The sequence below is a fragment of the Xenopus laevis genome, chromosome 4S (genome assembly GCF_017654675.1).
Source record: "Xenopus laevis strain J_2021 chromosome 4S, Xenopus_laevis_v10.1, whole genome shotgun sequence".
NCBI classification, from domain to species: Eukaryota; Metazoa; Chordata; class Amphibia; order Anura; family Pipidae; genus Xenopus; species Xenopus laevis.
This window is the reverse complement of record NC_054378.1, coordinates 26,161,673-26,178,737: the sequence shown is the minus strand read 5'-3', so window position 1 is coordinate 26,178,737 and position 17,065 is coordinate 26,161,673. Positions and strand designations below refer to the sequence as shown.

The window sequence follows — 17,065 nt, the reverse complement described above, 5'->3', positions numbered from 1 at the left end:
GCATTACATCCACCCACAGTTTAGCTTTCGTAATACAGTTTTACATGCATAAATGCTGTTACTTTAATGTAAATGTTTTAGCATGGCTGCCCTCTGGCAAATAGTGGAGAACATAATTCCCCTTCTCTTGCCAAATCCCCAAATGTTTATGAATGAAAAGCATTATATTCAGGAACGTTTCAGGGGCTGCTGCTGCCCCCTTTCCTGCTCCGCACTTCTAACTTCTAGCGTTGGAGCGAGTCGAGGGTGGCCGCATCACTAGTGCAGCAAGCACTATTTTAAAAAATGGAAATTCAGCTCTCAAAAGTTATCAGAGGTTTTTTTACCACTCCTGGTAACTGGCCGCTCCATGCCACAGCAGTATTTTCTAAAAAAAAATGTGTCAGCATGTAAGATGAGTAAGAACATAAACAGGCAGATAAGCAATAGAAAGTAAAAACAGCAATGAATTAAATTTGCAAAGATCATCTACTTTTTAGTTCCTTTTTTTTCAAATGAAAATAAGTTTCTAGACCTTATAAAGACTTAACTTAAAAGTAAACGTCCCCTTTAAACCATCCATATGATGTGAATGGCCAAATTACAAAGTGATTAATCTTTCAGTTGGTATTTGGTAAAGGGAAAATAACCTTAATCATGCTGCTTCTATTTTTAGTGGTTTAGTAGAGATATACATTTTTAAATTGTTAATATCAGTCATTTGGCTCATCATAGCGCTAGCAATCCTTAAAGGAACAGTTCAGTGTAAAAATAAAAACTGGGTAATTAGATAGGCTGTGCAAAATAAAAAATGTTTCTAATATAGTTAGTTAGCCAAACATGTAATGTATAAAGGCTGGAGTGACTGGATGTCTAATATAATAGCCAGAACACTACTTCCTGCTTTTCAGCTCTATAACTGAGTTAGTCAGCGACTTGAAGGGGGGCCACATGGTACATAACTGTTCAGTGAGTTTGCAATTGATCCTCAGCATTCAGCTCAGATTCAAAAGCAACAAATATCACCCATGTGGCCCCCCCTCAAGTCTCTGATTGGTAACTGCCTGGTAACCGGGGTAACCAGTCCTTGTAAACCAAGAGAGCTAAAAACAGGAAGTAGTGTTCTGGCTATTATTCTGGCTATTATGTTCATCCAATCATTCCAGCCTTTATACATTACATTTTTAAATAACTAACTATATTAGAAACATTTTTTATTTTGCACAGCCTATCTATTTACCCAGTTTTAATTTTTACACTGAACAATTCCTTTAAGTTGATCCAGGACGTGCACAGAAAATATATAAACATCAAAGTCTTAGACACTCAAAGAGAGCTTCATAGAGAGCTGCTGAGCTGAAGTCTGCTATAAGCAGATAACTGTATAAATGAGTTAAAATCTCAGAAACCAATAAAAAAAGAATAATGCACTAAATTTCAAAAGTGCTCAGATGACCATTTTTTTACATTAATTAATTATTTTTAGGTCCACTTTAAAGGGGTGGTTCACCTTCAAGTTAACTTTTAGTATGTTATAGAATGGCAAAGTTTTCAATTGGTCTTCATTATTTATTTTGTATATGTTTTTTAATTATTTGCCTTCTTTTTTTTCCGTCTAAAAACAAATGCTCCATAAGGCTACAAATTTATTGTTATTGCTACTTTTTATTCCTCATCTTTCTATTCAGACCCTCCCCTATTAATATTCCATATTCTCATTCAAATCACTGGATGGTTGCTAGGATAATTTGGACTCTAACTACCAGTTTTCTGACATTGCAAACTGGAGAGGTGCTGAATAAAAAGCTAAATAACTCAAAGTACCACAATAATAAAAAATAAAAACAATTACAAATTGTCTCAGAATATCACTCTCTACATCATACTAAAAGTTCACTCTTAAAGGTGAACAACCCCTTTAAGTCAGCCCATGTTTTGTATGGACACCTTTAGTCTCCCCAAACAAAAAAATCTCCCTCCGCCCATGGTATGGAATGTGTATATATGTGTACTGTGGTTCACTTGGAGAGCTTATATCAATACTATATGCTACTGTTAGGGTGTGCATTCTAGAAGTGACACAACATAAATGGGAATGGATTGTGGGTCCTGTGAGTAACGGCAGGATTATGCAGGGGCAGATTAACACATAGGCTAGCCTTGGGCCCCAAAGTGGTGTTGTCAGATAGTGACCCCTAAAAGAAGGGCCAATCAGTAGGCTCGTTGCATCAGCAGTAAAATGTGTCCGTTGCAAGCGTTGGTTGCTATAGTGGCAGTTTGGCTAGAGCGACCAGAGTTGCAGCGAGGTTGCGTTAGGGAGGTAGGTCAGTGCGCGCATTATTTGCCACAGTAGCAGCACTTTCCCGCACCAAGGTGGAAGTTGGTGGGCGTCCTAGTAGAGCTTTAGGGAGCCATGTGACCATAGTGTCTGTTTTTTAGCAAAGCAGATGGCACAATTTAGCGGACACTGGCATGCCTATAGATTACAGTTGCTGGGGGCATGGATCCGTGTGCGCATTTGCATTCTCTCAGGCAGGAGTCCTTGGTGATTGTGTGTATGGAGCTCAGGCAGGCTTAACCTTCAGTCGCCGGCTTCCTCTATCTCTCCCTCCCCACTCTCTCTCAGGGGCCAGAATTGCCACCCCAGCCACAGGCCACTGAGCTCCATGTGACACAGACTGCCTCATATTAAAGGGGAACACCAGCAAAAAACTTTAATTTTTCCGTAATAAAATAATGTATTTTCCAGCAGCTTATCAGGCAGGAGCAGAAGGAGCGGGAGGGATGGGGGTGCTGGCAAGGTGCTGCTTGTGGATCGAGGGGCAGAATAGGGACTCTCTAGTCTCTGGATCAGCCCCGCATTGTGATTGGCACAGAACAGAGACGTTCTTATTCCTCCCAATATTTGACACTAATACCTGAGCTGCTGCTGCGTCTGCCCCAAATTATAGGAATATTGCCAGTCTGTCTTCTGTCTCCTTCCCAGTATAGGGCATTGCCCTTATATGATTCACCTTTTTATATGATTCCCCTTATATGATTCCCCTTATATTATTCCCCTTACATTCCCACCTTTTATTCACCTTATATGAGTCCCCTTACATGGTGTAACTACCAGGGGTGGAGGGATTAAAAAAGTTAAAAGGGGCACTAAAAATATTGCCTGAAACTTGAAATTGCCACTGCATACATCTTGCGCTATAAGTTCTGGGGGTATCATAGATGAGATTGTCACTGTGCCTTGGGGTATTTATACATGAAATTGGCATCCTTTTAAAAAAAAAAAAAAAACATGATGCGGATCACGCCGAAACAAACATGGCACCCTAGCTCTGTGGAAAGTGTAGCCTAAGGGCCTCACATGTCCTTAATCTGCCACTGGGAATATGTATCACCAAATGACAGGTTCTGTATGATTCAGCTATATACAGTATCTTTTATAGGGCTTACAATATCCTGCTTCGATTACACTATATAAATAATGAAATCCCAGACACTTGTACCAGGTGCAAATAAGAAAAAGGTACTTTTAAATGATGTTGGATTGCTGTCTTGATATGTCTTACTGAACAAATATTGTATGTTCCAAATTCCTTGGATAACATTAGTCAGACTACAATAATTAAAAACTCCCAAATATTGTTTGTATTCTTGTGGTACCACAAGATTTGAAACTGAACCAATATCCAAAACCACTAAAAGATTGATTACATGACCCTGCCAAAATGTAGAACCCCCTCTTTTACAACTTGGAAACTTGTAGACCTGAACAATTTGTTTATAATAAAATACTAATCATATACTGTATGTTTACCTACTGTATGCATTACTTAAAAAAATGCTGTATAAGTTGGATTTGGCATTTGTGCTACTTTGTATTACCTGCAAAAAAAACAGTCTTCTCTTCTTGAGGTTCTTCATAAACAGCATCAATCTTATCAGGTAGCTCAGGCCAGAAGGTAGCAATAAGTAGAGGTCCTGATGGTTTATTTCTTATGTTTGGAGTGCGCCATATAAATCTAGAAAAAAAAATGTACAAAAGGACTGATTTAAAATGCTGGGCAAATAAATATCTAGAGGTCAGGAATGACCCACATAATTTAACTTTTTCCTGTTCTGAGTCAAAATAGATCCAGCCTCAGAAGGTTTTTTTTAACTTGATGAACTAGTATTTAGGAATACAAATGTTTGGTCTTTTTTTCAACCCTCTACAACTGTGTAATTGTAATTGTAAATTGTTCTTAAACAGCGACAGATGAAGCTTGTTAGAAACAACAGAATTCAAGATGGATTTTTAGCTACTTTTTACCTGTCTTTAAAAAAGAATGTTTCCCCTCTTATTTGAGACATGCCATCAAGTACAACATCTTTAGAGCACAGATCAGGGGTAACAGGGCCCATTGTTGGGATAGGTCCAGGACCTGGTTTTTCCTTGGATCCCTGACCTAGATCAAAAATACATATTGTGAATGGAGAAATTATATTCATAGTAACATATATTAACAATTGAATTATGTATACAAGTAAATTGAAGTATGTATATTGTTAGAAATCATATTCAGATGTATAGCAATTTTAATGTTCTCCTGTATTGCGCAAACTTTGCCAAAATATCATCTAAATATTGAATTATAGCTGAATACTAATAATGAGCACAAGACAAAAGACAATAGCAGATTAACGCCAAACAGCATTTTGCTCAAAAGTAAAAAGGACATTTAGAGGCAACCTATATATACTGTGTGTAAATTATGCCGTTTACAGATCTTGGTATACACCTGCATTTAACAGGCCCCCATGCAAATCAAAATATTTCTACATTTGGGTTGCTCAGGTATGTAGGTGCATTATTCATCTATGCCTTTGGACAATCTGTAATTGACTAACTGTTTTGTGAAATAGCACAGATCTATGACTTTAATAAATGGGCTAAGATCACTATGGACTTGACTTGCCCTTTTAATGGAAGTATAAAAACCTATACGTTTAGTTGCTGAATTTTCCAGGTTTCAAAACAGAAATTCAGCTCTATTAATGCATAGAGCACAAATTCTGAGATAGCATCCTGGACCCCCTTGTGGAGGCATCATGGACCCCTCTCTGGACCTCCCTCTGGCCAATAAGGTAATTGCAGGGGAAGTGAGCGCAGGTGGCAGAGTTGCCAGGATCGGTCCACTCAACCTGCTTTCCATTTTCTAGCCTTTCTAGCCTTCAACTGAAAACAACTTCATATTTTCATATTTTGAGTTCATTACTGGTTTTTCTTGTTTTTTCGGCGATTTTTATGCTGACATATCAAGTTAAAACAATGTTGTGCCATTTTACATAGATGTTGAGACAAATCAAGATAAATCTTGGGGACAATTGATACTGGTATTAATTATTCTTTCTATATTTATAATTTTTTCTAACATACGGTATGGCTCATTTTAAACATTTGTATAACAGTTTAGGATATGTGTATTATTTATATATAAAAGTAAAGAGGTGCAACCCCAAGGTGTGTACTATTTGAAAATCTATTCAAAAATATTTAAAACCATACTTACAAGGTGTCATTTTAGGGGTATATAATTCTTTATTAATATTGGTAGCTGTTTCACCATTCATCTGAGAAGATTCTTCAGTCCAAATGAAATTTCCTACCATTCAGTTAAACTGAGATAGTCTAGTTGCTTTAAACTTATCTCAGATGGATGCATTTTCAGCGGTAGTTTTCAACTTTTCTCAACTAGATATGGCTGTTTTTATTGCACTTCTCCTTTAAGAAGTTCCACCACAGAATTTGTACTTACTTTACTCTAAAGCGTAATGTATCTAAAACTATTGCATAATTGTATACATTTTCAGCAGTACATTCTAATATATTTTCATTAAAACTTTAAATTATTTATCAAATTATTAATATTAAAAATATTATGTACAGTATTTGATATTAAAAGCAATATGTCTGTCCCAGGTTGCTCTCTGTAGTGTTGGCTCTGACCACTAAAATAATGTAGCAAATGATGGCAAACCTGCAAAGAAGCATAAAGGCACTATGACATCTGGAGTCTTACTAAATTTACTAAAGGGTGAAGTGGCTAACGCTAGCGAAAATACGCCAGCATGACGTAATTTTGCCACTTCGCCGATTTACTTACGGGTGCTGGCGTAAATTTGCTAGCGAAGTGGACCTACTCTAGCGCTACTTCGCACCCTAATGCCAGGCGAAGTTGCGCTATGGCGAAGGGGCGTAACTACGCTGTGGTGTTCATGCAAATGGCCTGTAGATGTCACTGTGCTCAAGACATACTGTGCATACTTCCTGTCAGCTTAAAAATGAAAGTGAAAGCTTACTATTGTGTAATGGCTGCATGAGTCTCTGCTAATAAAGCACTGTTATACTCTCCTCATCCTTGGCTACCCAAAACATAACAAATGGCAACAAGGATGGCTCTTCTACATCTGTAGCAGCCTGCATCTTTTCTTCCACACCTTGGTGAGCCTACCATACATTTTACTGCTTGGATCCTTATGTTTGAAAATTACATTATTGCTGCTGACCAAGGGGAGATTTCTGCTGCTAGAAAGCGTGCTTTACTTATTCACTGCCTGGGAGCAGAGGGCAGTGCCGGGCCGCGCCGCACAAGCCGGCGGACGCAGCGCCGATTTAGCCCAAGTGCGCATGCGCAAGGTGGCGCTCGCGTGCGCATGCGCAAGAAAAGCGGTGGTTTTTCCTTCTTTTGCTCTTCTGTGCATGTGCGAATTAGTGCGAATGTGCGCATGCGGAGAGAAATGTATTGCGCATGCGCAGAAGCGCAAGTATCCGTAAGAACCGTAAAGAGTCGGGCACTGGACTGGGGGTAGGCGACAGAGGAGGCGCGTGCCTGGCGCCCCCCCAGCTTTGCACCCTAGGCACGTGCCTACTCTGCCTACCCCTAGTTCCGGCCCTGGCAGAGGGACAGTATATATTCTATACATTACCATTACCTGATGATACTTATTAAACTGCTGTTACTGCTATAAAGAACTTTTCATGCCAAGAGTAAATGTGGTTGCTGAAAGATATAAATTCCGCCAACGTGGACAGCGTAATGGCGAATCCACAGAACAGTTTGTAGAAGCTTTGAGAGAGCTGGTTGTTACCTGATGAAATGCTAAGAGACCAAATAGTGGAAAAAACAAACTCACCTCGCATTAGAGAGAGACTGCTAGAGCAGGATTTAACCCTTGCAAAGACTATTACAGTTGCTAGCCAAATTGAAACAGCAGTGGCAGATGCTGAAACTCTCAGTCAGGGAACTGCTGGGAATGTACAGATTGTGAATTAAGCACTGTGGCATAATAATGCACAGTCACAGGCAAAATACAGTGCTAAGAAAAGGGATTCACCTACACTGCAAAACTATGCAGCAAATACAAATAGAAAAATACTGCTTTTGCTGTGATTCAACACAACACACTGCAAACCATGTTACATGTCCTGCAAAAGCTAAATGGTGCTGCAAATGCACATTTTGTAGGACATTTTGCTAAGATCTGCCGTAGTTCTGCTAAAGATGTTGATGAAGTCACTACTACAAATGTTACAGTATTAAGTGGGATAAAGCTGGTACATTTATTCCAGACAAGTTTATATGCACTGTCAGTGTCAGTACTGCTTCTACTGACAAGGGACACTCCATTAACCTGATGCTTGATACAGGTTCAGCTGTTTCTTTACTACCAAAGGATATTTTCTTGAAATACTTTGCAAAAGATCCGCTTGTTGCACCTTCCCTGCAACTGGTCAGTTACTTAAAGAATCCAATCCCTGTGCTTGGTTGCTTGCCAGTGACTGTATAATTTGAATCAAATACTGCAAAATCTGACTTTTACATTGTGAAAAAGGGTACAGCTATACTTGGACGGGATCTCTTTGCTGCATTAAACCTACAATTAGTTGGTGGTCTCATTACTACAGCACCAGTGCCTGCCACACAGCCAGTGTCTAAAAATTCACCACAAAGCAACACTTCACTGGGTTGTGCAAAGAACTCTGTACAAAAAGTTAAGTTGAGACCAGTTGTAAAACCAGTACCATTTCCTGATTCAGCATGGGAAAAACTTGCTATTGATATTGTCAGTCCTTTTACAGATGCTCTGTAAAGAAAGAAACACTACAGACAGCAAATCTTACTGGGAAATTTTGGAAAGTATTTACAACAGAGTTCCTACATAACTACAGAGAAATGTGCCATGAAACAACCCAATCATCTCCAGTTGAATTATTACATGGCAGACAGATGCGCACTAAGTTACATGTTGCAGACATCAAACATCCACAAAATACTGTGCCTACAGAATCATCTACTGCTGACATTGTGAAACGTCAACAAACCAAATGCAAGGCTTATATTGACAGAAAACGTGGTGCCAGAGAAGTACACTTTCAGCCTGGATCTTTAGTCAGAATTAAGAAACCAGGAATACTGAAACAAGGACAATCTAAATTTACTACACCACTTGAAGTGAGACGCCAGTGAGGACCATACACATATGAACTGTCTGATGGATGCATATGGAATGCAAGTTGTCTTGCTCCTGTTAGATATGACTTTGGAGAAGCTCCATTTGATGAAGGACATTTTCCTACTCCTGATGTCAACTGCAATAGGCCTGAGGAAAGTGAACCTACAGTACAAGATGTACTGAGAGAATCAGAGAACCTGCATGGACCAAGGACTATGTGATATGAATAATGTATATTATTGCTTTAAAATGAATACATAATGTTGCTGTTTATTATAGTTGTCCAAATGCTTTCCTACTATAGGGGGAATATGTGGTGTTCATTCAAATGCCCTGTAGATGTCACTGTGCTCAAGACATACTGTGCATACTTCCGGTCAGCTTAAAAGTGAAAGTGAAAGCTTACTGTTGTGTAATGCCTGCATGACTCTGCTAATAAAGCACTCTCCTCATCCACGGCTACCCAAAACATAACATACGCTAATTCACTTACTTGCGTATTTTACTGAACGTTGCCTCTTGCGCCAGACTTGCCTTCGCCACCTCAGACCAGGCGAAGTGCAATAGAGTAGGTAGGACTTGCTTCAAAAAAAATTAAAAAAATTTCTAAGTCCCAAAAAACGCTGGCGTCTTTTACTTTTTTAAGGGTGATAGGCTGCCCCCCTACATTTCCTTACATATGGGCACATGTATAGGACAAAATAACAACTCTTTTATTTCATGAAGGTTTCCCAGGCTTGTGTAGTGTAATGTATTTGCTGCTACATATACGTCCATTGTACCTTAACTTGGCGCTGTATGCAAATTAGGCATCGCTAGCTTAACTTCGCTTTGCTTGACGAAATAACGCTAGTGCAGCTTCTCTACCTTTCACCTCCCTGAACGCAACTTCGGATTTTAGTCAATTAGCAGCACCCTGGCGAAACTTTGCCTAGCGAAGTGCGGCGAAGGCGTCGCTAGCACATTTTTGGTGTTTAGTGGTTGGAGGATGGCTAGCTTCTGCTACATTAGGGCTAATTTTCATTATAGAACGCAGTGCGTATAGTGGAAAAAGAGGCTGCAGTTGGCATTGTTGCAGGTCTCTGCTCCCCTTTCCTTAACAAATACAGATCTGACTGCATCAGCATTAATAATTTAATGATTTGTGATGACTGCTTTAATTGCTGTAAAAGCACTTTGAGTCCCATGGAAAAATATATTATTCCATCCTTAAAACCTGGTCCCGTCTGGAATTTTCCTGATGTCCTGATGGACCAGTCAAACCTTAACCACTTTCACCCTGTAGAAAGGTAAATGAACCTTATTGTTTTAATAGCAGTAATGAGACACACAGCTGCTATTAATACCAAGTGGCAATAGAAATTCCCAAATAACTTTCAAATAATTGAAAATGTTTAAGAAGTGTGTAAGTAATATTGATAATTGCTTAGAATTAGATGTCCTTTCATCAGGCAAAATACTTGGACTGGAAATACATGCAAAGTCCAAGAATAATATTTTAAAGGGAACCTGTCATCCTTAGAAATAATTCCAAATTCCTTTCTTTTGTGTTTATTAAACAAAAATAACTTTATTTACATTATATAATTATTTAAATATTGTTTTCTTCATTCTTTTGGAATCTACAATAAGAGCTCATAGGAGAGCATCATTTTTAAAAACTGTTAAAATGGCAAGCTTTGCATCATCCTAAAATCTTGTTTATGCACCAGAATAGGGGACCTGATGCTCATGTCCATGCACTGGCTACACAGTTGTAGACAGGATGGTGGGGAAATGTGAGGAGTGCAGTGACATCTAGACGTGCATTTAAAATTTACAAATATTTTTTATTTTTTACCTGTAACTAGCAGGAATCACTACTGCAGGAATCAGTAGTATTTTTTAATAAATTACTAACTAATATGAAGTTAGTCCAGGAAAAGAAAAGCATGGTACAATTTCCCCTTTTCACTAAAGAATCACATAGCATTTTTAAGCAGCTATACTAATAAGTAATTGTATTAAAAGGTCAGCAGCATTTCTTTCAGGAAACGGAACCTTTATTGTTGCTTTGTTATTGTTATCTTTCTAGTTTGTTTACTAAGGAACATCTGCAAATAGAATAAAAAGTTTAAAACGTATAACTAAATTCTAGAAGAGAAGTCCATATTGGATGCGGGTAACTTTGCTGACACTTACCATAGAGTTCTTGAATCCCAGTAATATCATCTTGTGAAAGCCGAAAGTTCTTTATGTATGTATAAATTGGAGCCATTAATGCTCCAGGATCCTGAGAGTGCTCTAGTCCTAAAGCATGACCAAATTCATGAGCAGCTACTAGGAAAAGACTGTAACCTAAAGCAGATGATGAAAATTTATTTTATTTTTTGGTAATGTCATATGAGAGAACCATTAAGCATCAGTATTAAGAAAGATCATTGCAGTAAATATTCATAGAAAAAAGATCACTGTAAGGAAATACAATTTCTGTCAGCAGTATGTTATGAGGAAGCTCAATCAACACCAGATGTACAGCAGCCTCTCAGTTATTAGGCAGCACAGGTAGTCAGTTATGTGTGGTTTAAAATAACCTGGTTTTAAGTGTTTGCTTGTGCATTGCCAGCTTGAATCTTGGTCTATCCCCTAAAAATTAGCTTAAGACAATGCTGGTTTTATGAAAAAGGTTTTTGAAGTCGGTATGATTGTGCTTGACAATGTTTTACCATATTCTGTTTCCAAAAAAGCCACTAGGACTGACCTGTTGGCAAGGCATGCACAAGAGTTGATGTGAAGTGCAAAGGCATACACAAGAGTTGATGTGAGTGCAAATGTAGGTACATGTACTTCACTGAAGTGGTCATTGCAAAGAAAGGTTCTTTATGTGAACCCAAACAAAACACTGCCTTGCCACTGTTGATTATGCATATGCTGAAAAGCCTGTCATTACTTTGCACATGTCACTTTCCCATCCTATTCCTATAAAGACCGATATTACTTTTTATATGTCACTTTTACATCCTATTCCTATATAAAGACCAATGTTGCATAGTAGATGTATTACCTTTTCTGTGTATGAACACCATAAGATCCCTTGAGGAGGTTGAATAAATCAATACATCAGCCACACATAGTTAAATAACCTGCTAGACACACTCACGACACATTTGTCTTTATTTCAGAAAGGTAAAAACATTTTTTTGGTAGTTTTGGCTCAAAATCTATGAGTTTTGTGTTCCTCAGCATTAGTGTAAAAAAAATTAATAATTCTAGGGCCTAGGGCCTAGGGCATACCTCCCAACTTTTTCGCAGGTCAGCCCGCAGTCCCTGGTTTGTAATGTTATGACTATCTCTTTCATCTCCTGCACTGAACAGTCAGAAAAAGATACAAAGTTTCTAACTTAATTGGCTTTTGGCAGAGCGCCCAGAATAGATACTTAGATACTTTTGTAACAAACACAGAAATGTGTTCAAACTTTCATAACCTGACAAATTAAGTGGTATATACACATTTACTTTACAGCGCTGAGCAATATGTTGGAGTTCTATAAATACATGTTAATAATAATAATAATGATAATCATTTTGTAAAATGAACATGGTAATTAGGGGATGTGTTCAAAAAATGTGCATGATATAAAAAAATGCCGTGCTATGCGAGCCAAAATTTTATGTCCCTCTTTCTATTTCCAATATGTCGGGAGGTATGCTAGGGAGACAAGATTTTTGGGGCCTGCCACACAACCATATTCTATGTAGCACTCAGGGCCGGATTTACATGGCAGGCACATGACTGGGGCAGCTGGGAAATTGACAATATGTCTAGACCCCAGATTTCAAAATTAAATATAAAAAAATCTGTTTGCTCTTTTGAGAATTGGATTTCAGTGCAGAATTCGGCTGGAGCAGCACTATTAACTGATGCATTTTGAAAAAAACATGTTTTCCCATGACAGTATCCCTTTAAATGCACACTGGCAGTGGTTCAGAATATCCGTGACAGGTTAATTGATTAATTGTTAAAAACAGAGGTTTAAACCATTTGCTTAACTAGTGCAATGAGTTAAGTATTCCAAAACATTTACTATAGTCCTCTTATCCTGTCTCCAGCAGTATGACTTAACGTTGGTACACTTAGAGGCCTATTTACTTAAACTTGACTTTTTCTCACTTTATTAAAAAAAAATGTTGCCCTGAAAACTCAAATTTATTGGATTATCGGACAAAAACCAGCACAAACACTTTGAAACTATTGAGAATCCTGAAGCTAAAAAACATTTTCCAATTGTTAATGTGACCATTATTTCAACAGGTTTTTGCTGGAGTATTGTCAGATTCACATTTTTAGCACCTTCAGAGCATAATACTCTTGAAAAACTTGAGGGTTTTTTCCCTTTAAAAACTCGACCAGAAAAATCTGAGGTTTAATAAATAGGCCTGCACAGAGCTAATAGCTAACATGACAGAATAAAGGCCAGCGAGAATCACAATGTTACATTAACAATTAATAAAACTCAAATGTTTGAATGAATTGAGAAAATAGTTACAGGCAATTCCTATTGACTTCTACTGAACCCACAGCTATTACTTTTTGTGGTCTTTTCTTTAATAAATACAGACTATTCAGGGTTTGAAGAGTATATTAATGGGTTTTTTTCGCTGCATTTTTTCTTGAGTCTTGAAGGAAACACAAACTTAAATTTTGATAAATCATACCCTTAGTGCAGACCATACTTAAAGGAACAGTAACAACAAAAACTGAAAGTGTATCAAAGTATTTAAAATATAATAAAGTGTTGACCTGCACTGGTAAAACTGGTGTGTTTGCTTCAGAAACACTACTATAGTTTATATAAACAAGCTGCTGTGTAGCCATGGGGGCAGCCACCCAAGCTGGAAAAAAGGAGAAAAGGCACAGGATACACAGAAGATAACAGAAAAGCTCTGTAGTGTAGAATGTTTTTTTTACCATGCTTATCTGTTCTCAGCTTGAATGGCTGCCCCCATGGATACACAGCAGCTTGCTTATATAAACTATAGTAGCATTACCAAAGCAAGCAGGTCAGTTTTAAAAGTACAAGATAACAGTAAACTATACAATACTTACTTTAATACACTTTTTTGGTTTTACAGTTGTTTTAATACTATAATGTCAATAGGGAGAGGGCAGGAAAATATTTCACTCTTACATTATATTTTACCAGATGTTAAAAAATGCATAATTGACATTTTACCTATTCTTTACAAACAGTTTTGAAAAAAACACATCCAGTCTGGTATTGTCTATTTTTGTCATATTGATCATATTTACATATTCGTAAAACAAAGAACAAACGTTAGTAAACTAATTTGAAGAGTGCTTAGTGTGTCACTCCTTAAGAACTCTATTAAAATGGTCATTGAGAACATTTTTGGTAACAAACCACAAGATTTACTTATTGAAGTAAAATAACATTTTATCTTTATAGTTTTTTCTTCATTGAAAGGCTATCTAAATATATGTTCAAATGCAAGTGGCATTAAGTTTTATTTACTTTAAATCCCCGCAATTATGCCCTTATTGTAAATACCTTGATCAGGACAGAATCCCCACTTGCGATCATCATCATAGTTACTGCTTGATGCACACCATAGTTTTCCATCACTGCGACCAGAGCTGGTGCACGAATCATACTTGTTTCCCAGGAAGGTGAAAGGAAAGACACATGGGGAACCTTCAGCATTTCCTCCAACAGTGGACAATGCTTACCAATAGAGAGTAGAAGTAGAAACAAAGAAACTTAGACATGGCTTGCAACCACAAGAAATTTAAAATATTAGTTCCTTAAACAGATGTTTTTATCACTTACGCTTATACCTAATGTAATTATGTATATATCTTAATTAATCATCAATTTCTTCAATATTATTACTGCTTTGAGTTAGTTTCAGACACTCAACGCTCAACTGTTATGATACACAAGCACCACTGAATGCTGAGGAAGCTCATTTTGGAGAAAGAACAATAGGCCATGGGCTACTCTCTGCTCTGTAGTCAGCAGCAAATGACCCAAAACCATTTGTTGGGAGTATTATTCCTGCCACTCCTGCAAAAAAAGATGTCTAAAAAACTAAATTGTGAATGTATTAAAATATATAAAAATATGTTGGTAAACAAAAAAAACATGATAACTAGGGCAAGAAGGGCTTAACAGAGCTGTAGAGACCTGTATACAGTGAAACATTGATCAAAATGTGCATAGTACTGCCTCAAAACCAAAAATGAAAGGCTCAATTTAAAAACTATGAGCAGATAAATCCCTGCAGCCAGCTATGCATACAAAAACCACTGGTTTCATAACACAGATAGAGCCGTATAATTCAAAGCCATAAATCCTAACTTGCAAACAGACTTGCAAACATAAAAAACTTTAAAGTTAAGGTAAAAAGGGGTTAAAAAGATACAAAATGAGGCAAATAGTCCTTCACAATTCAAGATACACAGTAATAGCTTTTGTAAAATGAAAAGGTATTTACATACATCATGCTTGCCAAAAATGAGGCCTTAACACTCACTTGTATGTATGTATAATCTTATTTGTAAAGCACTGTTAAGGAGTCGCAGCGCTGCACAATGCTCACATGTTCAATATATAAAAGTATACATGGGGAAGACAAATCACACAATAATTATACACAGAATTCATGTCAGGACAAAGAGATTAAGTGCTATGTGGTAAGAGACACGTGGGAAGGTGGTCCCTGCCCCATAGAGCTTACAGTCTAAGTGGATGGGAGGCTAACATACAGGAACAAATTAGAGATGAAAAAGTGCACAAGGTAAGGCATACAGGAACAAATTAGAGATGAAAAAGTGCATAGGGTAAGGCATACCGAAAGTCAGGAAGACCGGATAGTAGGAGATTGCAGTAGTCTAAATGGGATAAGATAAGGGCATGGCTTGATGTTTTGGCTGCTGTTTGTGAAAGAAATGGGTGTATTTTGGCTATATTGTGCAGGAAGAAGCAAAAAGTTTTGGCAGTATTATTAATATGATTAGAGACGGAGAAGGACAGGTCAAAGATGACCCCCAAGCAGTGTGCTGAGTTAACAGGGTTAATGTGCATGCCTCAAACTTAAGGAATTATGGTAGAGCTATTTAAAATTACTTTTTGGCATTCTGACCAACTATGCATCCAGAACCTCTGGTTTAATACATAACCTCATAACTGAGAGCCATATAGTCAAACTTGCAGACAGTTTTCTAACCGTTTACTAATACTGGGTTAGAGTCAATTCAATGAGAACAAATAATATTAATGTGAAAATTTGTGAACAAAATTCAATTGGAGAAAAAACATTTCTTCTCATTCAATTCAAGTTTTTTCCCATAGGCTTTAATAGAGTGTTTAAGGGATGAACAGTGAGATAAGTTTTTCTGAATTAAATTGTATCTCAAATTGAATCTCCCCATGAGTTTTCAGATGATAAACATTTTTTTCACTGAATTGAATCTGGCCCACTGTGTCAGATATACTGTAGATATGATATTAAACTATTGTTTGTGCAACTGATTTGCACAAACTGCATATATTATCTACTGTGCACAAATAAGTTTACACAAAGGGTGCATAAAATTGACAGGCATTTTCAATAAATCTTTGTATTATGTTGTGTTTCTTTCTCCCTAAAAAGAGTCCAGCAATGAGAAAGAAAGGAAAAGTTAATTTAGAACTCTGTGATGGGGTCAGGGAAAAGGCAGATGTTACATTTATTGCCATAGGTAAACTGGAGAATCCAGGGAGGCTGTTAATTATACAGGACTGGCAAGGAAGTTTCTCTGGAAGAATGTGCACAGTGTTAGTGGGAGTGAAGTAGCAAATCGAATTCGCCAAACAATGATATAATCTGGAATATGGGTAGAGAGGTTCAGCCTGCACCCTGTCTGTGCTATGCTTTGCAGTCTGTCTGTATCCACATTGTGTTGCTCTGGGTTCTTACACAGCTTTTACTAGCAATAACACAACACAATAACACAACAAACAGAACACAAAGGTGAGCACACCTTCTCCTATAGAATTAATCCTGGATGTGTCATATTTAGTCCTGGAAGCTATCACACAAATTTGCTTTGATTATGAATCAAATATTCCCCATAGACTTCAGTAAATTGGCAACATGTTTTGAAAAACAGTATCTTGTCTATATTAATACGGTACATTTAAGAAATTATTCTCTCAAACATAGGGATAACAGTGTTTTCCTCAGTAATAAGAAAAAAAACTACTAGGAAAACTACTCTTCAAAATATTAATATACATTAATGGTCTTATTTATTAAAAATCTAATTTGTGAGGTTTAGAGTTTTTTCTAATTGGAATAAACTCACAATTTAAAAAAAACTTGAATGTTTGCTTATTTATGAAAAAAATTGAATGTAAAAAACTTGATTGAATACAATCATAAAAAGTTTACAGGCTTAAAAAACTCACAAACTTGAAAACTGCTGCTTCTAATACTTTGCAGCCAAAGGCTTTATAAACATATGAACAAGTGGCCATGCAGCATATCTCATCTGCCGAGACTTGATTGGTTTCAGCCTATGAGGCACTTAGGGCTTGTGTGGAATGGTTAG

The 17,065-nt window shown here is 37.3% G+C and overlaps 1 protein-coding gene across 1 annotated transcript in view; it reads right to left on the bottom strand.

The window, feature by feature from the left end:
* The window catches only part of mmp2.S (matrix metallopeptidase 2 S homeolog), a 75,775-nt gene that overhangs the window by 21,600 nt on the left and 37,110 nt on the right, over positions 1-17,065 (bottom strand). Inside the window, 4 exon segments of the mRNA NM_001087228.2 lie at positions 3,862-3,998; positions 4,289-4,424; positions 10,654-10,809; positions 14,022-14,195. Coding sequence (NP_001080697.1) covers positions 3,862-3,998; positions 4,289-4,424; positions 10,654-10,809; positions 14,022-14,195 — 603 coding nt within the window.